Genomic DNA, 16,295 nt, shown 5'->3' with positions numbered 1-16,295 from the left:
AGGTCAACGTGAATAGGTAAAATTGGTAAATGCACCAAGGTAGCTATAGGACAGGACTGGAGGTCCTAACCTCCAGTCTGCTCATCTGGGAGGCTGAAGCTCTACCTGTGGGCTAATCCTACCTCATTTTCCTGTCTGTGGAAGTAGAGGTTGCTGTGCAACAAGTTCTGTAGATGCACCCCAAGGAGCAGAAAGTATTGGTCTGCATTGTTTTGTAGTAAGAAATGGAAGTAGAAATGCTGTGACATCAGTGAAATCCTGAACATGGAAGACTGGGAAAAGGGGTCTGAATCTTGTGGATCTCTGGACTCAGATGTATCCTCAAAACTTCTCCGTGAAATGAGACAGCAGCATTTCCCGATGGGCAGAGAAGGGCAGGAGCAGTGGGCAAAGGCAGCTAAAAGCACCTATAAAAGGGAATTCCTGTCCTAATGGAAATTTCTACATGCTACAAACCCAGCATAGCCCCTCTGCATAAAGAGGAGAGGATGGGCTCTGCATTAGTACCATTTGAAAAGCCTTGGCACATAATACCCTGGTGCAACTTCCAGCTGTCTGAGGTTGCCTGAGCTTGCAGGAGAACGCGGAGTAGCCCACCTGACTGGTGCCACGGTTGAATAGCCACAGAGACAGAGCGAAGCCAGCTCATCATCTTCTCTCTGTTCCTCTGCCAAGTATAGCTTGGTGAGACGAGAGGATGTGGCCAAGAATTTAAAGAACATCAAGAGAAAACAGAAGTTGTAGTACATCAGCTGCTCACAGAAGTCTCCTAGCGAGGTGGGGGGCAGGTTTTCATATGATTTTGCCAACAAAGCTATTTACTTAAGTTTAGATTATTTAAAGAGAATAATTTATGGATGCTTACTATACTTGATTGATAAATCTCAGAATAACTTCTTGCACACGTATGTGGTGTTGGGGTCGTTTACTCATCCAAAAATACATTTTCAAGATGGGATTTGTTTTAATTTTTCTACAGTTCTTTAAAAGAAAATTTGAGCTTAAGCCAGAGAAATCATAAATAACTCATGAATAAATAATTACAATTCATAAACACCTCGAGCTTGCTTCCAATATAGTACACTCCTTTCCACCTGGGACTCTTTTCATGAATTGAGAGTATTGCTGCTATTTTAGGCTTTTGCTCCTACGTGTCCAAGAGGGACTAAATCTGTCTGTGCCTAGGTGTGTACTGAAGAGGAACAATGAAAAGTTTAAGTCCAGTGATGAGCCAGAAAGGAAGTGAATCCAATCCATGAATAAGCCTTCTGTTCTCCTAAAATAATCCCAAAGATGATTTTTTTTATTTGAAAACTCAAAGGCGGACTGTGACACCCTGCCCACACCAGACAGTCCTGTCACGTATATGAAACACCCCTGCAGACAGTGGGGCTCTATCTTACTCCTTTTCTGATCATAGCTCAGGCTTGAAATGCAGTTAATATTAGAACTGGGGAATTTTCTCCTGAGAAAACCTCTTCCATGTTCTTCTTCTTTTTTTTTTTTTTTCTTCCTTTTTCGTCTAAGTCCAGTTATAGTTCCTCAAGACTTCTCTGTAAAGGAAGAAGATCTTGGTGGAAGTGTAACTGTCCTGCCCTTGAGGAAGGATGTCTCTTGCATCTCAGGGAGATGCTTGTATTGGCCGTGGAGGCAGCAGATGGTGCTGGTTGTACTTTCCTCATTGGAGACTCAGGATCTGCTTGTCCCTGTGTGGCCTAGTTTTCCTTGTCTTCGGGATGCTTTTTGGTAGATACATGTGACACTCTTAAGACAGCAACACAATTCATGGCAATTTTTCATGCTTCTGTCCCGGGAGTAATTTGTAGAGTGAAATGATGCTCTTTGGAACCAGCTGAATTTCCCTTTGTTTGAACCTCTCCAGCAGCAGCAACTCAGCCATGTAGTTGTTGCTATTATTGCTTGGGCTGCTCCCAAAATACGCTAGTTACTGCTCAGACGTGTAGGAAGGCTGAACCGCCCCGAGATCCTGCGATCTAAAACAGAACAGAGGGGCAAACACAAACAGCATTTTTGAGGCAACATAGGTTAGTAGTCTGTCAGCTGCAGTTTGGGTTTTCTTCTCTGTCGTTATTGACTTTGATTCACTATTAAGTTGCTCCAGGATGCAACGCGGGGGTCTGAACATAAATTCTCACTGGCTTCTGGCTTTTCTCAGGCAACACAGAAAAAACATGCTGAGAACCACTTGTGCCCTTGGTATGCCCTTTCGCTGCCAGCTGCTAGGCTGGAACAGAGGCAGTTCACAAGGTATTTACCAGCTTTTCGAGAGCAAGAAATATAATGCCACTCATCCTCTGTCGTATAGTCATCTTGGCAGGCCTGGAGTTCCTCCCTCAGCACCCCAGCAGTGCTGGAGACTTGTCACCTTCAAACACACCCCTCACCATGAGTTTAAAAAATTGAGATGTGAGCATTTATGTTGGATCACCATTGAAGGCTGGCTGCTTTTCTGCTGTTGCTTCGCGGTGGTTCCTTGGCAGGAACCTCGTGTCCTGCTTACGAAGTTAAGGTGAAGGCTCTTGGTCCAGAGCCTTGGTGCTTGTTATGATTTTAAAGGTGCAATTTGTTTCCTGTCTTGTTCCAGGTCCTTTTTTGGAGTTTCCAGCATTTCTAAGTGATTCTCTGGAAGTCCTTTATCTGAACGACAATCAGCTGGACTCCGTCCCGCAGTCCGTTTGCCTTCTGAAAGGTTTAACAGAACTTTATTTAGGAAAGTAAGTCTGTGCCCTGGAAAAGCTATGCAGTATTATTTCCATGTTGATTTAGTGACCAGTCTTCAGTCTTTAGAGCCCCACCCCAGATGTCCAGTGCTTTTGAATCAAAAAGTTGGTAATAATCAGCCCCTTGTTAGAACTGTGCCCGTCATTTGCTTTAGATAAGGGGGAGGCTGGTCTTTTGAATTAGGGAAGATGATCTAATCCTTTGAACATGGGCCTGGGAATCTAATGTGCCTCTAGTTCATTCTGGCTTTTTGCTGTCAGCCTCTATAGCATTAGAGTCAATAACTCATCATTTTTGCCTTTATTTCCTCAACTATCCAGTAAAGATGATTATGCTTGTCTGCCCCAGAGGATAAATTGAGGTTATACATCACTTTTAGGATGGAAATTACTATTAAAGTGCTGAGTAGTCTTATTAAAATGTTAATGGAAGATTTCTGCAAGGAGAGAATAGTGTAATCTGAGAGTCCGTGAGAGCAGCTACTTACACACAAAGCCTGGTTGTTGGTAGATTTATTTGTTTTTGTACAGTAACCCTGGTATCCGAGAGCTTCCTCCAGAACTTGGACAGCTGGCTAATCTCTGGCAGCTGGATATCGAGGAACTAAATATCAGTAACATTCCTGCAGAGATCAGAAAAGAGGGTAAGGCTGATCCTGTGTGTTCTTTATTAAATTGACTGCACATATAATGAAAAATCACTTCCTTTTAATGGTCCTGAACAGGAACAGACAGTGTGTGCCCAAGCCCTTGTTGCAGTTAACTGCAATTGCATCGGGAAACCACCTACGCTAAGTTTGATAATCAGTGCTAAGGTCTGGCTGTGTGATAAATTTAAGGTAGATCACACGATAAAATGATGACTTACTGCAAATGAAATGTTGCAATTGTATGTGTGCCGGATAAATTCCAGGGCTTGTTTCCTGAATGTGTATATTTTAGGTTATTTAGACAGTCCTTCTAAAGACTCAAGTGCTTAGGATCAGCAGTCACAGTCACATTGAAGTGACTTTATTGTAAGCTGCTAGGTTTTTGGATCTATTACAATACTGTCTTCTTTTTTGTGTGTTTTAATAAGAAAATCCTGTGGGAACAAAGTTATTAGGAATTATTCCTTCTCCAGCACACTGTTGAAGCCTAAATCTAATTTTAACTGGAAACATAAAAGTAGAAGGAAAAACTGAGTATTTTCCAATACTAAATTCGTATTTTATGTTTCCTTTGAGCTTCTGAAGCATAGGAGTCACAGCATTTGTTTCTTCTTACAGTGCTCCATTGTAGAGCCTCAGAGCAGTGACCTTTTTTTGGGGTCTCTGTCTCAGGTTTGTCCGCTAGAGGTTTCTTTGTTTATTCTCTGGGTTGTCTCGGCCCACAGCAAAACTGCAGGGAAAATATTAATTCAGCTGATGTGTCTGCAGCAGCAGGTTTTGTGCAGTCCTGCTGTACGTGTGTACGTTTGTAACTGCTGACCATAGATGAAGACTGTTCACTTCCCCCCTCCAGGCCCTAAAACAGTGCTGGCATACTTACGAGCACAGCTGCGCAAAGCAGAGAAGTGTAAGCTAATGAAGATGATCATCATTGGTCCTCCACGGCAGGGAAAGTCGACGCTGGTTGAGATCCTACAGACAGGAAAAGTCCCTCAGATGATGCACAGTGATGCCACAATACGTACAACAAAATGGGAGCTCCCCAAGCCAGTGGGACACAAGGCAAAGGTGAAAAACAGTCGAAGATCCTTAGCCCCTGTGGGACGTTCGGCCCCCACAGTTGACTGAAATTGTCTGTCCTTTACAAAGAACAGTTTCTATTGGTACTGGAGGGCAGTTCTGTTTTCCTGAGCACTCAACTTTGTATCCTAAAGAGAGTGAGCCATGTGTAGACTGCCTGAACTCTGGCTCTCCCAGCTTGGGTGGTTTTTGGACACTAATTCTGAGAGAATGTTTTAAATCAGCTTCTCTAAAGCAGATTGTCCTTTCATTTAGGGCCAGAAAATGGGACATCAGTACCTAAAGCTGGATTCCCTTGATATCAGAAGCGGGGAAGGTGGGTGGAAGGTAGGATGCCTGACCTCTGGTATGATCCAGGGCTGTAAGGCATACCTTAAAGACCCAAATCTCAGATGGCTCATTCAGGGAGTGTGTCAACCCATACTGAACTCATTTGGACAGCAATGAATTAATTCAAGCATTTGCAGGTGGCCCTGACTGCTGCCTGGGTAGTAACACAGGAATTAGAGCATGTGGAGTTGGTCACAAGGTTTTATCAGAGCTGATGGTGTACAAACGCCCGGCTCTCCCTTCCCGGATGAGAGCCATGACCACCAGACTGTTTTGGAAGGAGTGGAGGAGCCTGCTGAGTTCAGCTATTCTACAGCAAAGAGTGCCAGGCCAGAGACAGAAAGAGCAAGCACAGCCTGACTCTTTAAAGACAAGACTTTGGTGGGAGAAGGGATTTGTGCATTTTTTTTTGAAGAGCAATTGAATAAAATAAAAACCTAGACGGCATCAGAGACATGGGGTGGGATTGAGATGCTGAACAGGCTTTTGTCCCTACCTCTGAGTCTCTGTCCCTTCGTATGAGCACCCCCAGCTGAAGGTCTTTTGATGAACAAAGCAATCCTGGTGCTAGTTAGGGCTTGGTTTAAACAATATGGAACTTCTTCCAGCTGTTTCTGAGAATCTTCAAACTGGGACTATGCTAGGAGAGCAGAGCCTGACTGAGACACTGAGCTCCTTGCTGAAATCTCATAGGGTAACTTGTCATGTAGGATCCATCAGTACTTGGACCTGGACCAGTAAAAAGAGCCCATTTGGTGTTACATGATGCTCTGAGGATGATGGCTGGAGCAGAGCTTGGTTTTCTGCTCAGTCACAGGCTTCTTGCCTCCCCAAAAGCTAGAGGAGCCTCCGTTCACACGTTTCCCTGAAAATCAGTGAGTCTCATTTACAGTGGCTGTAATTCTGGCCCATCTCTGGTGTGACACACGTGGCAGAAGCCTCTGAGCAACATGCAGGAGGTGTTTATGAAAGGCTTGAGAAGTTTCCCATCTCCTGAACGTCTATATTCTGTTTGGCTCAGTTAAAGACTGAGCTCAGTGGAATTGATTTCAGCAGGGGGTTTCCTGTTCCCCGTAGCAGTGGCAGATAAGTAGCTTCAATGGTCCCGTCGAGCATGGCACAGACAAGGATGAAACAGTTTCTATTCAAGATGCAGTGAAATACAAGGCTCAGAATGAGACCCTTGTTTGTACTGGAGAATCCACAGCATTAACTGGAGATTTACCAGCATCAAGGGCACCTCTATCGTTTTAGCAGCAAGTAATTAGTCTTGATTTCCTGTGGGGAAGTGGTAGCCATGCTTAACAATTGCTTGTTGATTTTTCTTTCCTGGAGGCACAATTAGGACATTGAAACCCTTCTTGTGTCATACATTATGCAGGCGTAGGTTTATACTTCAGCTATTATCTCCCCGTGATTTACTGCAACCGTTTGATTTGAACACTTCTCTTTGTCTAAGTAGGTTGATTCAGTGGAGTTCAACGTCTGGGATATCGGAGGCCCAGCAAGCATGTCTACAGTCAATCAGTGTTTCTTCACAGACAAAGCATTGTACATAGTGGTATGGAACTTGGCACTGGGGGAAGAGGCTGTGGCAAACTTACAGTTCTGGTTGCTGAACATTGAGGTAAGAAGTCACTCTGGTGGACTCTGGGGGCATCTGTTTATCAAGCAGTCGCTCAGCACACAGATATGTGATATTACAGATTCTTTTTGGTCTGCTTTTAAAAACTCGGCAAGCGATGAATTTTGCATAGCTTTTGGAATTAATTTTCCATTACGTTGTAGGCGTAATGCTATATTTAATGGTTTAAATTTATCATTTGCTTTGTTCTCCCTCACACACATTGGAGAATGAAACAAAAGCTGATTTATAAACCCTTGCTAAGTAAGGCTGAACATACTTAATTTGGAATTAGTGTTTGACCACACTGTGCTCCAAGCGGGGTTTGAAGCATTTTCTTTCTTGTGTGGGTTAGACACACATTCTACCTCACACAGTCTTGAGGTTATATTTTTAAAACTTTAGATTTAGCTAAGCTAGAGAGTATATCCAAGTCAGTTCTCAGCTGGGACTCAGAGAAGCAGTGAATTCATTGGTGTTGATTGATTTTTATAATGCCACGTTCATAATTTTCTGTGTTTATTATTTGATATCTGTCTTAATATTGCATACACAGAAATGGGCTCTAAGCTGGTGCCTCTCAAAAAAGAAACATCTTGACATTACAAAAATGGTCAGCAGCAATCAAAAACCCAAACCAAGTAACACAGCCAAAAGTATAATTATCATATTTCAACAATGTATGATGTGCCTTTGTCCTTAATACATCCCAGCTAGCACATAGTAGCATCAGAAAAGATATAGAGAAAGATGAACGCGATGGTTAAAAGTATGGAAAAGTTTCTGAGTGCACAGCAATTAAATAGATTAGGCCTTTTCATCTTGCAAGAGAGGCAAATGAGGAGGGCTGCATGTAGACTCACCGGTGTAAGGAGAAAACCATAAGGGAAGTCTTTGTTGATGATCTTTCACAATAGAAGTATCAGGAGAGGGCATATGAAATAGTGAGATAGTAGCTTTGAAACAAAAAATAGGAAGTATCCTAAGCACAGCAGATAAACAACCTGTGGAATTTATTGGAACTACAGTGTGCTATGGGTGTCAGAAGTTGAAAAAACAGACCGATAGAAGAAAAATCCATCAGGGGCTTTTAATTCATAGATACAGTCTCATGTTCAGGAGGTTGGTGAGCTGCAGGCTGCTGGATACTGGGAGAACACACCAGGGAAAATGTGTGCGTGCTTACCCTGTGCCTATACTCTTCATTAGCCCCCAGGTGGAATATTGGGCCCTTTGGTCTGACTTGGTACAGCCATCACTCCCATCTCCACACGGGGTTCAAGTTTGGTGGCATTCAGATCAGGAGATTGCAGTGGGCATCGTAAGAGACAAATGGATTGACTGCAAATAAGCATGTGTTTCTGCATCTGAATTTTCTTCTGTGGTCGAAGTCATTTGGATCGGCAGGCTGATCCCTGCTTAAGCCTGTGCAATCCCGTTGTATTTGGCAGCGTGTTCCCTAAAATCTGGATTTGTTCCAGTCCTGTAATAGAATCATGGAAGGGTTGGAAGAAACCACGAGATCATCTAATCCATTCCTTTGCACTGATTCAGGGTTAAGTAGATTTAGACATTTCCAGCAGTTTATCTCACCTCTCCATGTACTTCCAGTGAAAAAGTTTACATAACTTCCCCAGGTGTCCATTCTGGGGTGTAACTAGCCTTTTTCAGGATATCAAAGTTAGATCCTCTAGCTAGAGGTTAAGATAACTTCTTTTCCTTTGTCTGGGTGGACATAGTTCCTATCATTTAGCTGACTCGTAGCAACTTAATACTGCATGGCAACTCCCTTTATGTTAAGCCCTGATGTAATAAACCCAAACTGACAGTTTCCTGCTCTGCAGTAGCAGCAGATGATTAAGCCATATTCTGCAGGAGAACTCCTGTAATACCCAGATCACTTGTTGCTGTTGTCAAGCTGCCACAACAGGTTGCCTCTGTTTTATATATATTCAGTTTTATTAACATACATGACTACCCGCTCTTAAATATTATACGTTTCACATGTCCTCACTGTATTTACCACAAGGTAATCTGGATGAGATCATTGTCAGTGCTTTCTCTTACAGGCCAAAGCTCCAAATTCGGTGGTGTTGGTGGTAGGAACACACCTTGATTTAATCGAAACTAAATTCCGTGTTGAGAGGATAGCAACTCTGAGGGCATATGTCTTGGCTCTCTGTCGGTCTCCCTCTGGATCCAGAGCAACTGGCTTCCCAGATATCACATTCAAGCACCTACAGTAAGTACTTGTGCCTTTATGAAACTCAGTCCCTTTATTTTATGTCACTTTAAATGATTTTTTGTAATCCTTGATCTCCTTGGCAACAGAGCTGATTCTAAGACGCGTCAGTGCTGCATTTCATCTATTTTTGACTGAGATAATGTGGTATAATGAGAGAGAAGTTCAGTGTTGCTCAGGGGTCTGATCGTGGGTCTGAGACCTAGAACCTCCAAAGTCATGACCTTGGGCAGCCTGTTTTAGCACTCCTGCTCCACACAGGTTTCTCACCATTAAATGGGTGATACAGTTTGTAAGTCACAAGGAGAGAAGGTACAGATTGAGTAATTAATGCAGCAAAGCTTGCGAGCATGACTGTTACAGGGTGGGTGCTGTGGGCTTTGTTGGGTGGGAGCCTCTTGATGTGAGAATGCAGCTCCTGTGGCAGTGTTGGCAGGGTGAGGAGTTGGGTCAGTGTGAGCCCCCGGCAGCCCAAACCTGTGCTATTTGGGTTCTCCAGGTGTGATAACAGAGGGGTGGTGCTGTCTGGAAGATCGGTGTCAAGCCGTGGAGTCTGATGCCAATCCCTTCTTTTGGCTGATTGAGAATGCCCTTGGGGAGAGGAGGCTTCATCTGGGAAAGAAGGGAGTCTGGCAGCCAAGGGAGTGCACGGGGAGGAGGGTGGATGCAGCAGGCTGGCACCAAAGAGTGTGAAATCGCCAGTGCCTGAGGCAAGAGCAGGTGGTGGCTGGCAAGCAAAGAAGGGCGGCAGGGCGCTGCGATGTCCCCAAGTGCTTGGCATCTGCTGCCTGGCAGAGCCACCAGGAGACCTCCCACGCTCAGTTCTGCAGACGCAAGCGCTGCGCTGAGCATCCCAGCTGGCTCTTTCCCCTTAGGAGGAATACCAGGGACCCGGTGAGAGGCAGAGAGACTTACAGTGAGAAAGAGAAAGCTTTGTGGTTGGGGTCCTCAAACCTTTTTTCCCATCATCACAGAGCATCCTAACACGACCTCAATCATCCTTTCTCAAGGGGACTTTCTTTCACCCTGCCACACATCCTGCATGTTCTCCTTCTTCACTTTCCTTTCCCTCTGCATTTCCTTCCAGTCAGAGCTGTGACTGATTTCCTACCTCCTCCCTCCCATCCCTCTCCTTCACACCCCATCGTCCACCTGGATGGGGCTCCTCTGAGCATAGCTCTGGGCAACCAGAAGAGTGTGAGTTGTGAAAGCCTTGTGTGGGTGAGCCCAGCTGGTCCTCCATCATCCCAGTGAGTGCACGCTTCCCAGTGCCACCAATGGCTGAGGTTTAAGCTAAAGCATATTGCTTTAGAACAGGGTTTTCTTTCTGCCACAGAAATGTGTGTAAGATCAGTTGGAAAAATCCTTTGTTGGGGAAAGTGAAAGAGAGCCGCTCTTACCCAACCCACAAAAAGGCCAAAAATAGTAGGAGCTGGAGAGAGCAGGTTTTTAGCTGTCAAAGAGATGATAAAGGGTGGCTTTTAGGATCTAAGCATCAATTCCCAGATCACAGGATGCAGCTGAGCAAGGGCTGGAATGAGGGTGGGAAGAGGTGTCTGGTACTCATCATCACGCCTTTGGGCTGAAGCAGGGAGGACTGGACTTGTCTCCAGTGATGGCAGAGCAGAGTGCTTTCCTCCTTCCTGCAGTCCCTTCCAGGATGTGTGTAGCCCTGAAGGAAAAAAAGGGTCCTGACTTTGGTCAGTGTGACAGGGAAGACCCCAGAGGTTGTGGTGCACAGGGGACAGAAGAGCAACGCGGAGCTAATGAAGCAGGCAGAGCAGAGTTTGGCCTAAATATATATTTTTTCCAGACTCCTTAGTGTTTTTCTCCAAAGCTAAAAATGCTCACTGACAGCCTTCCTCCCATTCATCTGACACAGGAAATTTAAAGTCACTGATAAGACAAAGCAAGCCTGGAAAGGAAGCAAGTATGCTGATAAGGTTTGATAATCCTCATCCTTGCATGACTTTTGCAGTGAGCTCTCATGTAAGACTCTGGAAGGCCTCGAGGGACTCCGACAGCTGATTTTTCATGTCACTTGCAACATGAAGGACGTCGGCAGCTCGATTTGCTCACAGAAACTTGCAGGGAGATTGGTGAGAACTGTGCTTTCTAGTGGTGATATGTACCAAAGGAGGGCTTTTTGGGGGCTTGGTTTTGGGTTGGGAGATGAACTTCAGGAGTTATCGCTGATGCAGGAGGTACGGGAAGTACATAACGTGGCTTTCTGGCTTTGGGAAAAAACAGCACTATAAGATCCCTGTAAAGGGGAGGTGGCTTAACCAGTTCATCCCCAGCAGAATGGTTGTTGTCTGCTATTAATCCTGATATTTTTCTTGTGTGGTTTGCAGATACCAAGAAGTTACCTTAGTCTTCAAGAAGCTGTCCTAGCGGAGCAGCACAGAAGAAGTCAGAATGATGATGTACAGTATTTAACAGACAGACAAATAGAACTGATGATTGAGCAAAACCCTGGAAATGATATCAAAGACTATGAAGACTTGCAAACTGGTAGGTCAAAGCATGCCAGTAATTTCTTGGAAATCAGTATGTGTGACCTATTGAAATGTTTCATGGATAATAAAAGTTGGAGAAAAAACCACCACCAAATAATTGCTGTGCAAAAAAAAAAACCAACCCAACAGTTACAGAGTGCTCTACAGCTGTGTGGAGGTCACTTTGAAAGTTGGTGAGATATAAAATTAGTAATGGGACTTTGGGAAGAGAGCTGGGAAGTTTCTATGATGGGCTGAGGGTACTGATTTTTTTTTAATTTTTTTTTTTTAAACAAGCTTTGTCTGATTTTCTTTCTGCTCGGTGAAGAATGAGAGTTGCCATAGTTTCAAGGCTGTGCTCTCCATAAGGCCCCAGTCCCGTGATCCTTACGGAGGCCTTGCTCCACAGGAGCCAGGGAGAGCCCTTCCCTGTGAGGATGGCAGGAGGAGGGTAGAGGGGAGGTGTGATGGGAACAGAAATACTGACTGTAAAGTGAGTGAGATGTGGGTTTTACAAGCAGAGTGCCAGATAGCAGCACTCCACAGATAAATGTTATTCTCTTGGCTGTGTGCTGTCTCTATCTGGTAAGTATAAAACTGCACAGACTGCCTCATAGTCGTATTCATCTGCACTGGGGTGTCCTAATGCTGGTTTATTACTGATCTACAATTCTTTATTTTTTGCAGCGATTAATTTTCTCATAGAAACGGGTACACTACTGCACTTCCCAGACACAAGCCATGGCCTGAGAAACCTCTATTTCCTTGACCCCGTCTGGCTCTCGGAGTGTCTGCAGAGGATTTTCAACATCAAGAGCTCCAAGTCTGTAGCTAAGAATGGAGTTATCAGAGCAGAGGATCTCAGGATGCTGCTGGTTGGGACAGGCTTCACTGAGCAAACCGAAGAGCAGTACTTCCAGTTTTTGGCGAAGTTTGAAATTGCACTGCCTGTGGCCAATAACAGGTATGTTAATAATTAGAAAGGCTTAGCCAGACTGGAGAAAAACGGCCATTTAATCAGTGGATATTAACAGGCTTTGACACTATAAATGGTTGTCTTGACAAGGATCTTGCTGTGAGAAAATATTGGAGTGCGTTAAACAGCGTAATGGAAGGCACCCACCCATTTGGGCTGAATTTCCTGGCGTGAGCATCCTTTGGTCCAAACAAACCGGTCTGAAAACTTTCCAAAGGGGGTCTTTGTCCACTGGGTGCACTGAGGCTGGTGACAGGCTCAGCCACCAGCACGGAGGGGTGGTGACACCAGTGGGGACGTGGTGACGCGCAGGTGGAAGCTGTGAGCACTTTGCTGGCACAGCTGCAGCCGGGAGAGAATGTGAGGGCTGTGGCTGCTGGGTCTGAAATATAGATGGGCTGGAGTCATCTCTTTCCAGTGAAAAATCCTCACTCCAGAGTATGGCAGAAAACTTTGGGTAATCAATAATTCTGTCAGCCCTGAACGTAGTAGTATTTTTTTTCTAGTAAAACGGGGAAAGCGTAGCTTCAGTAGCAATGTGATTTTCTTAATTTTTAGCCTCAATAGGTGTTGATCAATAGTTTTTTTCTGGAAATGGTCTAGGAAACCTCATTCTCTTTAAATGTTAATGAGTCCTCCTCCCCCTTACCCCCCGATCTCTTTTCCTCTGGGCAGAGTTCCCTGCTATTTTTCTCTCTCCCATCTGCTTGGCGACAGCCTGTTGTTGCGTTAACGGTGAAACCGTAGTTGTATTGCACTTTGGATGTGGCATTTGCATTTCGCTTCCTTGCCCTTCCAGGACAGCACGGCTGCATCGCCCTGAGCCTCTGGGGAGCTCTGAATGCCAGCACAAGTGCAGCATTCTCTGTGCTGTCATTATGCCTGTCACTTATCCAGTCCCGGATGCCAACAAATTTTCTCAGGCTTAACACAGATAAAGCAGCAATGTTTCTGCTTAGTCCAAAATGCCTTTTGGACTCCTTGTCACTATCTGCCATTTTTCTCCAAGGCAATTACATTGTCTGTGCCTCGGGAACAAGGAAACTGCTTTTTCATGGCCTGCCCAATCTTTTTTCGAGCGATCCAAGCCGCATTAGCAGAATATTCTTCCCACTGATGGACTGTAGCTGTAGCAGGTTGGATTAATTTAATGTACTAGCCAGACACAGAGCGGTTATTTGTTACTGTGCTTCTGCAATTATTGTCTAGATTGCCAGATAGGGTTTCTGTGCAGTCAGTAGAGAAAGCAGCTGCCAGTTTCTGTTCTGAAAGGGTGGACGGGGGCATGTTTCACATATTTTCAAAATTTGCATTGGCTGTTGTTCAAGAGCATCGAATCACCATCTGTATTATAATCCACTATATAGTTGTGGTCCAGAAGGGCCTCACTGGCCTTCTTATACTCCTAGACCCTTTCTTGGATGTGCTGAGGAAAATTTCTTTGCTGCCATATGATGCATTCACTACTTTTATAAAGCAAGAACTTTTAGTTCGAGGCAATTACATTGTCTGTGCCTCGGGAACAAGGAAACTGCTTTTTCATGGCCTGCCCAATCTTTTTTCGAGCGATCCAAGCCGCATTAGCAGAATATTCTTCCCACTGATGGACTGTAGCTGTAGCAGGTTGGATTAATTTAATGTACTAGCCAGACACAGAGCGGTTATTTGTTACTGTGCTTCTGCAATTATTGTCTAGATTGCCAGATAGGGTTTCTGTGCAGTCAGTAGAGAAAGCAGCTGCCAGTTTCTGTTCTGAAAGGGTGGACGGGGGCATGTTTCACATATTTTCAAAATTTGCATTGGCTGTTGTTCAAGAGCATCGAATCACCATCTGTATTATAATCCACTATATAGTTGTGGTCCAGAAGGGCCTCACTGGCCTTCTTATACTCCTAGACCCTTTCTTGGATGTGCTGAGGAAAATTTCTTTGCTGTCACACGATGCATTCACTACTTTTATAAAGCAAAAACTTTTAGTTCTATGCACTCCACTTTTCTGCCTAAGGTGCATGTAATTTAGCTTTGTTCTGCTTGTTAAAATAGGGTGGAAATTATCACCATTCTTACTGTAATTTATAAGCGAAGAGAAATTTTTATCAGTTTTACATTCCAGAGATGTTTCATGGAAAGGATAATTCGATCATGTGAAATGTCATCAGATGTTATGGACTGTGACATATGGAGAGAGCTGTTGTCTAGTGATGGCTGTTTTTTTCTGAGCTGATATTTCAGGTTTTACAGAATACTGCAGCTGCTAGAGAGAAAACATGGTAGGCTTAAGGCATTGGATTTGGACCCAGCATTAGTTCTGGTTGCCCATCTAGTCCCTGCCACTGTTATTTTGGTCAAGTCCTTTGGCCATTTGCCTCATTGCTGTCATTATGCCCGTCAGTGATGAGCCCCAGATGTCGACACGTTTTCTCAGGCTCAGTGCTGATAAAACAGCAGTGTTGCTGCTTATAAGCAGATGAAGTTTTCAGTCATATAGGCATCTTGGAACGTATTTGGTACAGAAGAGTCACTGTATAGGGATTTATTGGCAGGTATTGAAAGCCATAAACTCGTAGTTTTCAAAACAATTCTAGTCTTCCAAAAGGTTTTAGCTTCCCAAATACTGAAGATCAGGACAAATGAGTATTATGTACTTACTGGGGGATCTGAGAATAATTTTAAAACGTTGTGGTCCTCTACACCAGCATAGCTCTGCTGGTTCTGATGGGTCAGACTCAGACGACACTGAGTCTCCTCCATACTTGGGCAAAGAACCTATAACCTGATGGCAGGAGGAGACTGAGTAGGACAAGCAATAGCTCTGCTGGCATCAGTGTGGCAAAGAGAGCTCTTGCCCTAGGCGTTTGTCAGGGATGTGGTAGGGAGTCCACCTGCAGAATGGAGCAGCAAGAAACCTCGTCTTGTTGACCCGTAAGATGCTGTCATCCTGTGAGAGGGATGAGAAGCAGAGCAGCCCAGTCCCTGCAGCCTGTGACTGCCTCATTGCCACCTCCCACGACACCTCCTCTCCCCACCTTCTGGGCTGACTGGAGCTGAGCTACTGTACGTTGTTTTTCCATTTGTCTTCTGTTCCACACAGGAGCACAGCTGTAATTTTCTGCTTGCTACCAGGGCAGAGTAGTAAAGATAACAAAAAATGAGTCCCAACATCATAGCCGTTGTAATGACTCTTATATTTTAGTGCATTTAATTTGTGATTACACAAATGTCCAGCTCATTACATCAATTTTAGCCCTGTCCAATAGTCCTGGCTGAATTATGTAATGTCTGTTTTGCTTCTGCTTGCTTCCATAGTGTAAATGAATTTCTCCATGTATTGCTGCAGCGCCTTTAGTCTTAAAAGCTTTTTTATATGCAGTAGACTGTGCCATTAAAAATCTCTTTGGAGACTGAATCGCCTTATTATCCGGTAACAATGTACTCACTGTTACAAGCTGTAGCTAAAATTTGAGCTGTTGAATTTGATGCATTTCAGCTACCTCCTTCCTCATCTGCTTCCTACCAAGCCAGCATTGGATATCCACGGGCTCTGCCACCAGACCACAAACACGGTCCAAAGGGTCTTCAAGATGAGTTTTGTCCCAGTTGGCTTTTGGCAAAGGTTCATAGCCCGAATGTTAATTAGCCTGGCAGAGATGGACCTCCAGGTAGGTTACTGTATCTCTCTGCAAGCAAAAGACAGCTAACGTTGTTGTTCAGTGTAAGTGGGTGTCTGTTCACATCCAGTTTGCTTCAGTCACAGACTTCAATAACGTTATTTGAGTAAATAGGGAGAGATGGGACTCTGCAATCAAAATCTGATTCTGCTTTCACAGTAGATGTCATTTAGAACAACAGATTGGCACTGGGGAAGAAAGCCTGCGTTCTCCGCAGCCTCTTTATAACATGATCCTCTGGAAGGTCTCAGTACCTCCAGCATCTTCCAATTACAAGAAATTGGAGTTCTGCCTGTGGCTGTTGTCCATGACCATTCCGCTGGGCCAGACTTGGCTCATGTCTTTTGCCAGTGGAGATCTGGAATAGCTCCACCAAAGTCAGCTATCTGAATCTATATGGGATGAAATGAGAAGAAAATGACAGGACTTTTGCCTTAATGGGAGAGTGAGTGCAAGCAGGCACCCTGGTAGTGCAAGTGCTGTGCG

The 16,295-nt window shown here is 44.4% G+C and overlaps 1 protein-coding gene across 3 annotated transcripts in view; it reads left to right on the top strand.

Moving 5' to 3' along the window:
* Window positions 1-16,295, top strand: part of LRRK1 (leucine-rich repeat kinase 1) — a 79,269-nt gene that overhangs the window by 40,175 nt on the left and 22,799 nt on the right. For all 3 annotated transcript variants that reach the window (XM_014946149.1, XM_014946150.1, XM_014946151.1), the window contains exons 12-20: window positions 2,606-2,735; window positions 3,273-3,385; window positions 4,245-4,459; window positions 6,264-6,428; window positions 8,495-8,667; window positions 10,646-10,766; window positions 11,022-11,181; window positions 11,853-12,129; window positions 15,629-15,800. In XM_014946149.1, coding sequence (XP_014801635.1) covers window positions 2,606-2,735; window positions 3,273-3,385; window positions 4,245-4,459; window positions 6,264-6,428; window positions 8,495-8,667; window positions 10,646-10,766; window positions 11,022-11,181; window positions 11,853-12,129; window positions 15,629-15,800 — 1,526 coding nt within the window. The remainder of the gene's footprint in view (window positions 1-2,605; window positions 2,736-3,272; window positions 3,386-4,244; window positions 4,460-6,263; window positions 6,429-8,494; window positions 8,668-10,645; window positions 10,767-11,021; window positions 11,182-11,852; window positions 12,130-15,628; window positions 15,801-16,295) is intronic.

The sequence above is a fragment of the Calidris pugnax genome, unplaced genomic scaffold (genome assembly GCF_001431845.1).
Source record: "Calidris pugnax isolate Ruff unplaced genomic scaffold, ASM143184v1 scaffold134, whole genome shotgun sequence".
In the NCBI taxonomy this organism is placed as follows: Eukaryota; Metazoa; Chordata; class Aves; order Charadriiformes; family Scolopacidae; genus Calidris; species Calidris pugnax.
This window is presented reverse-complemented; position numbering and strand designations above follow the sequence as displayed.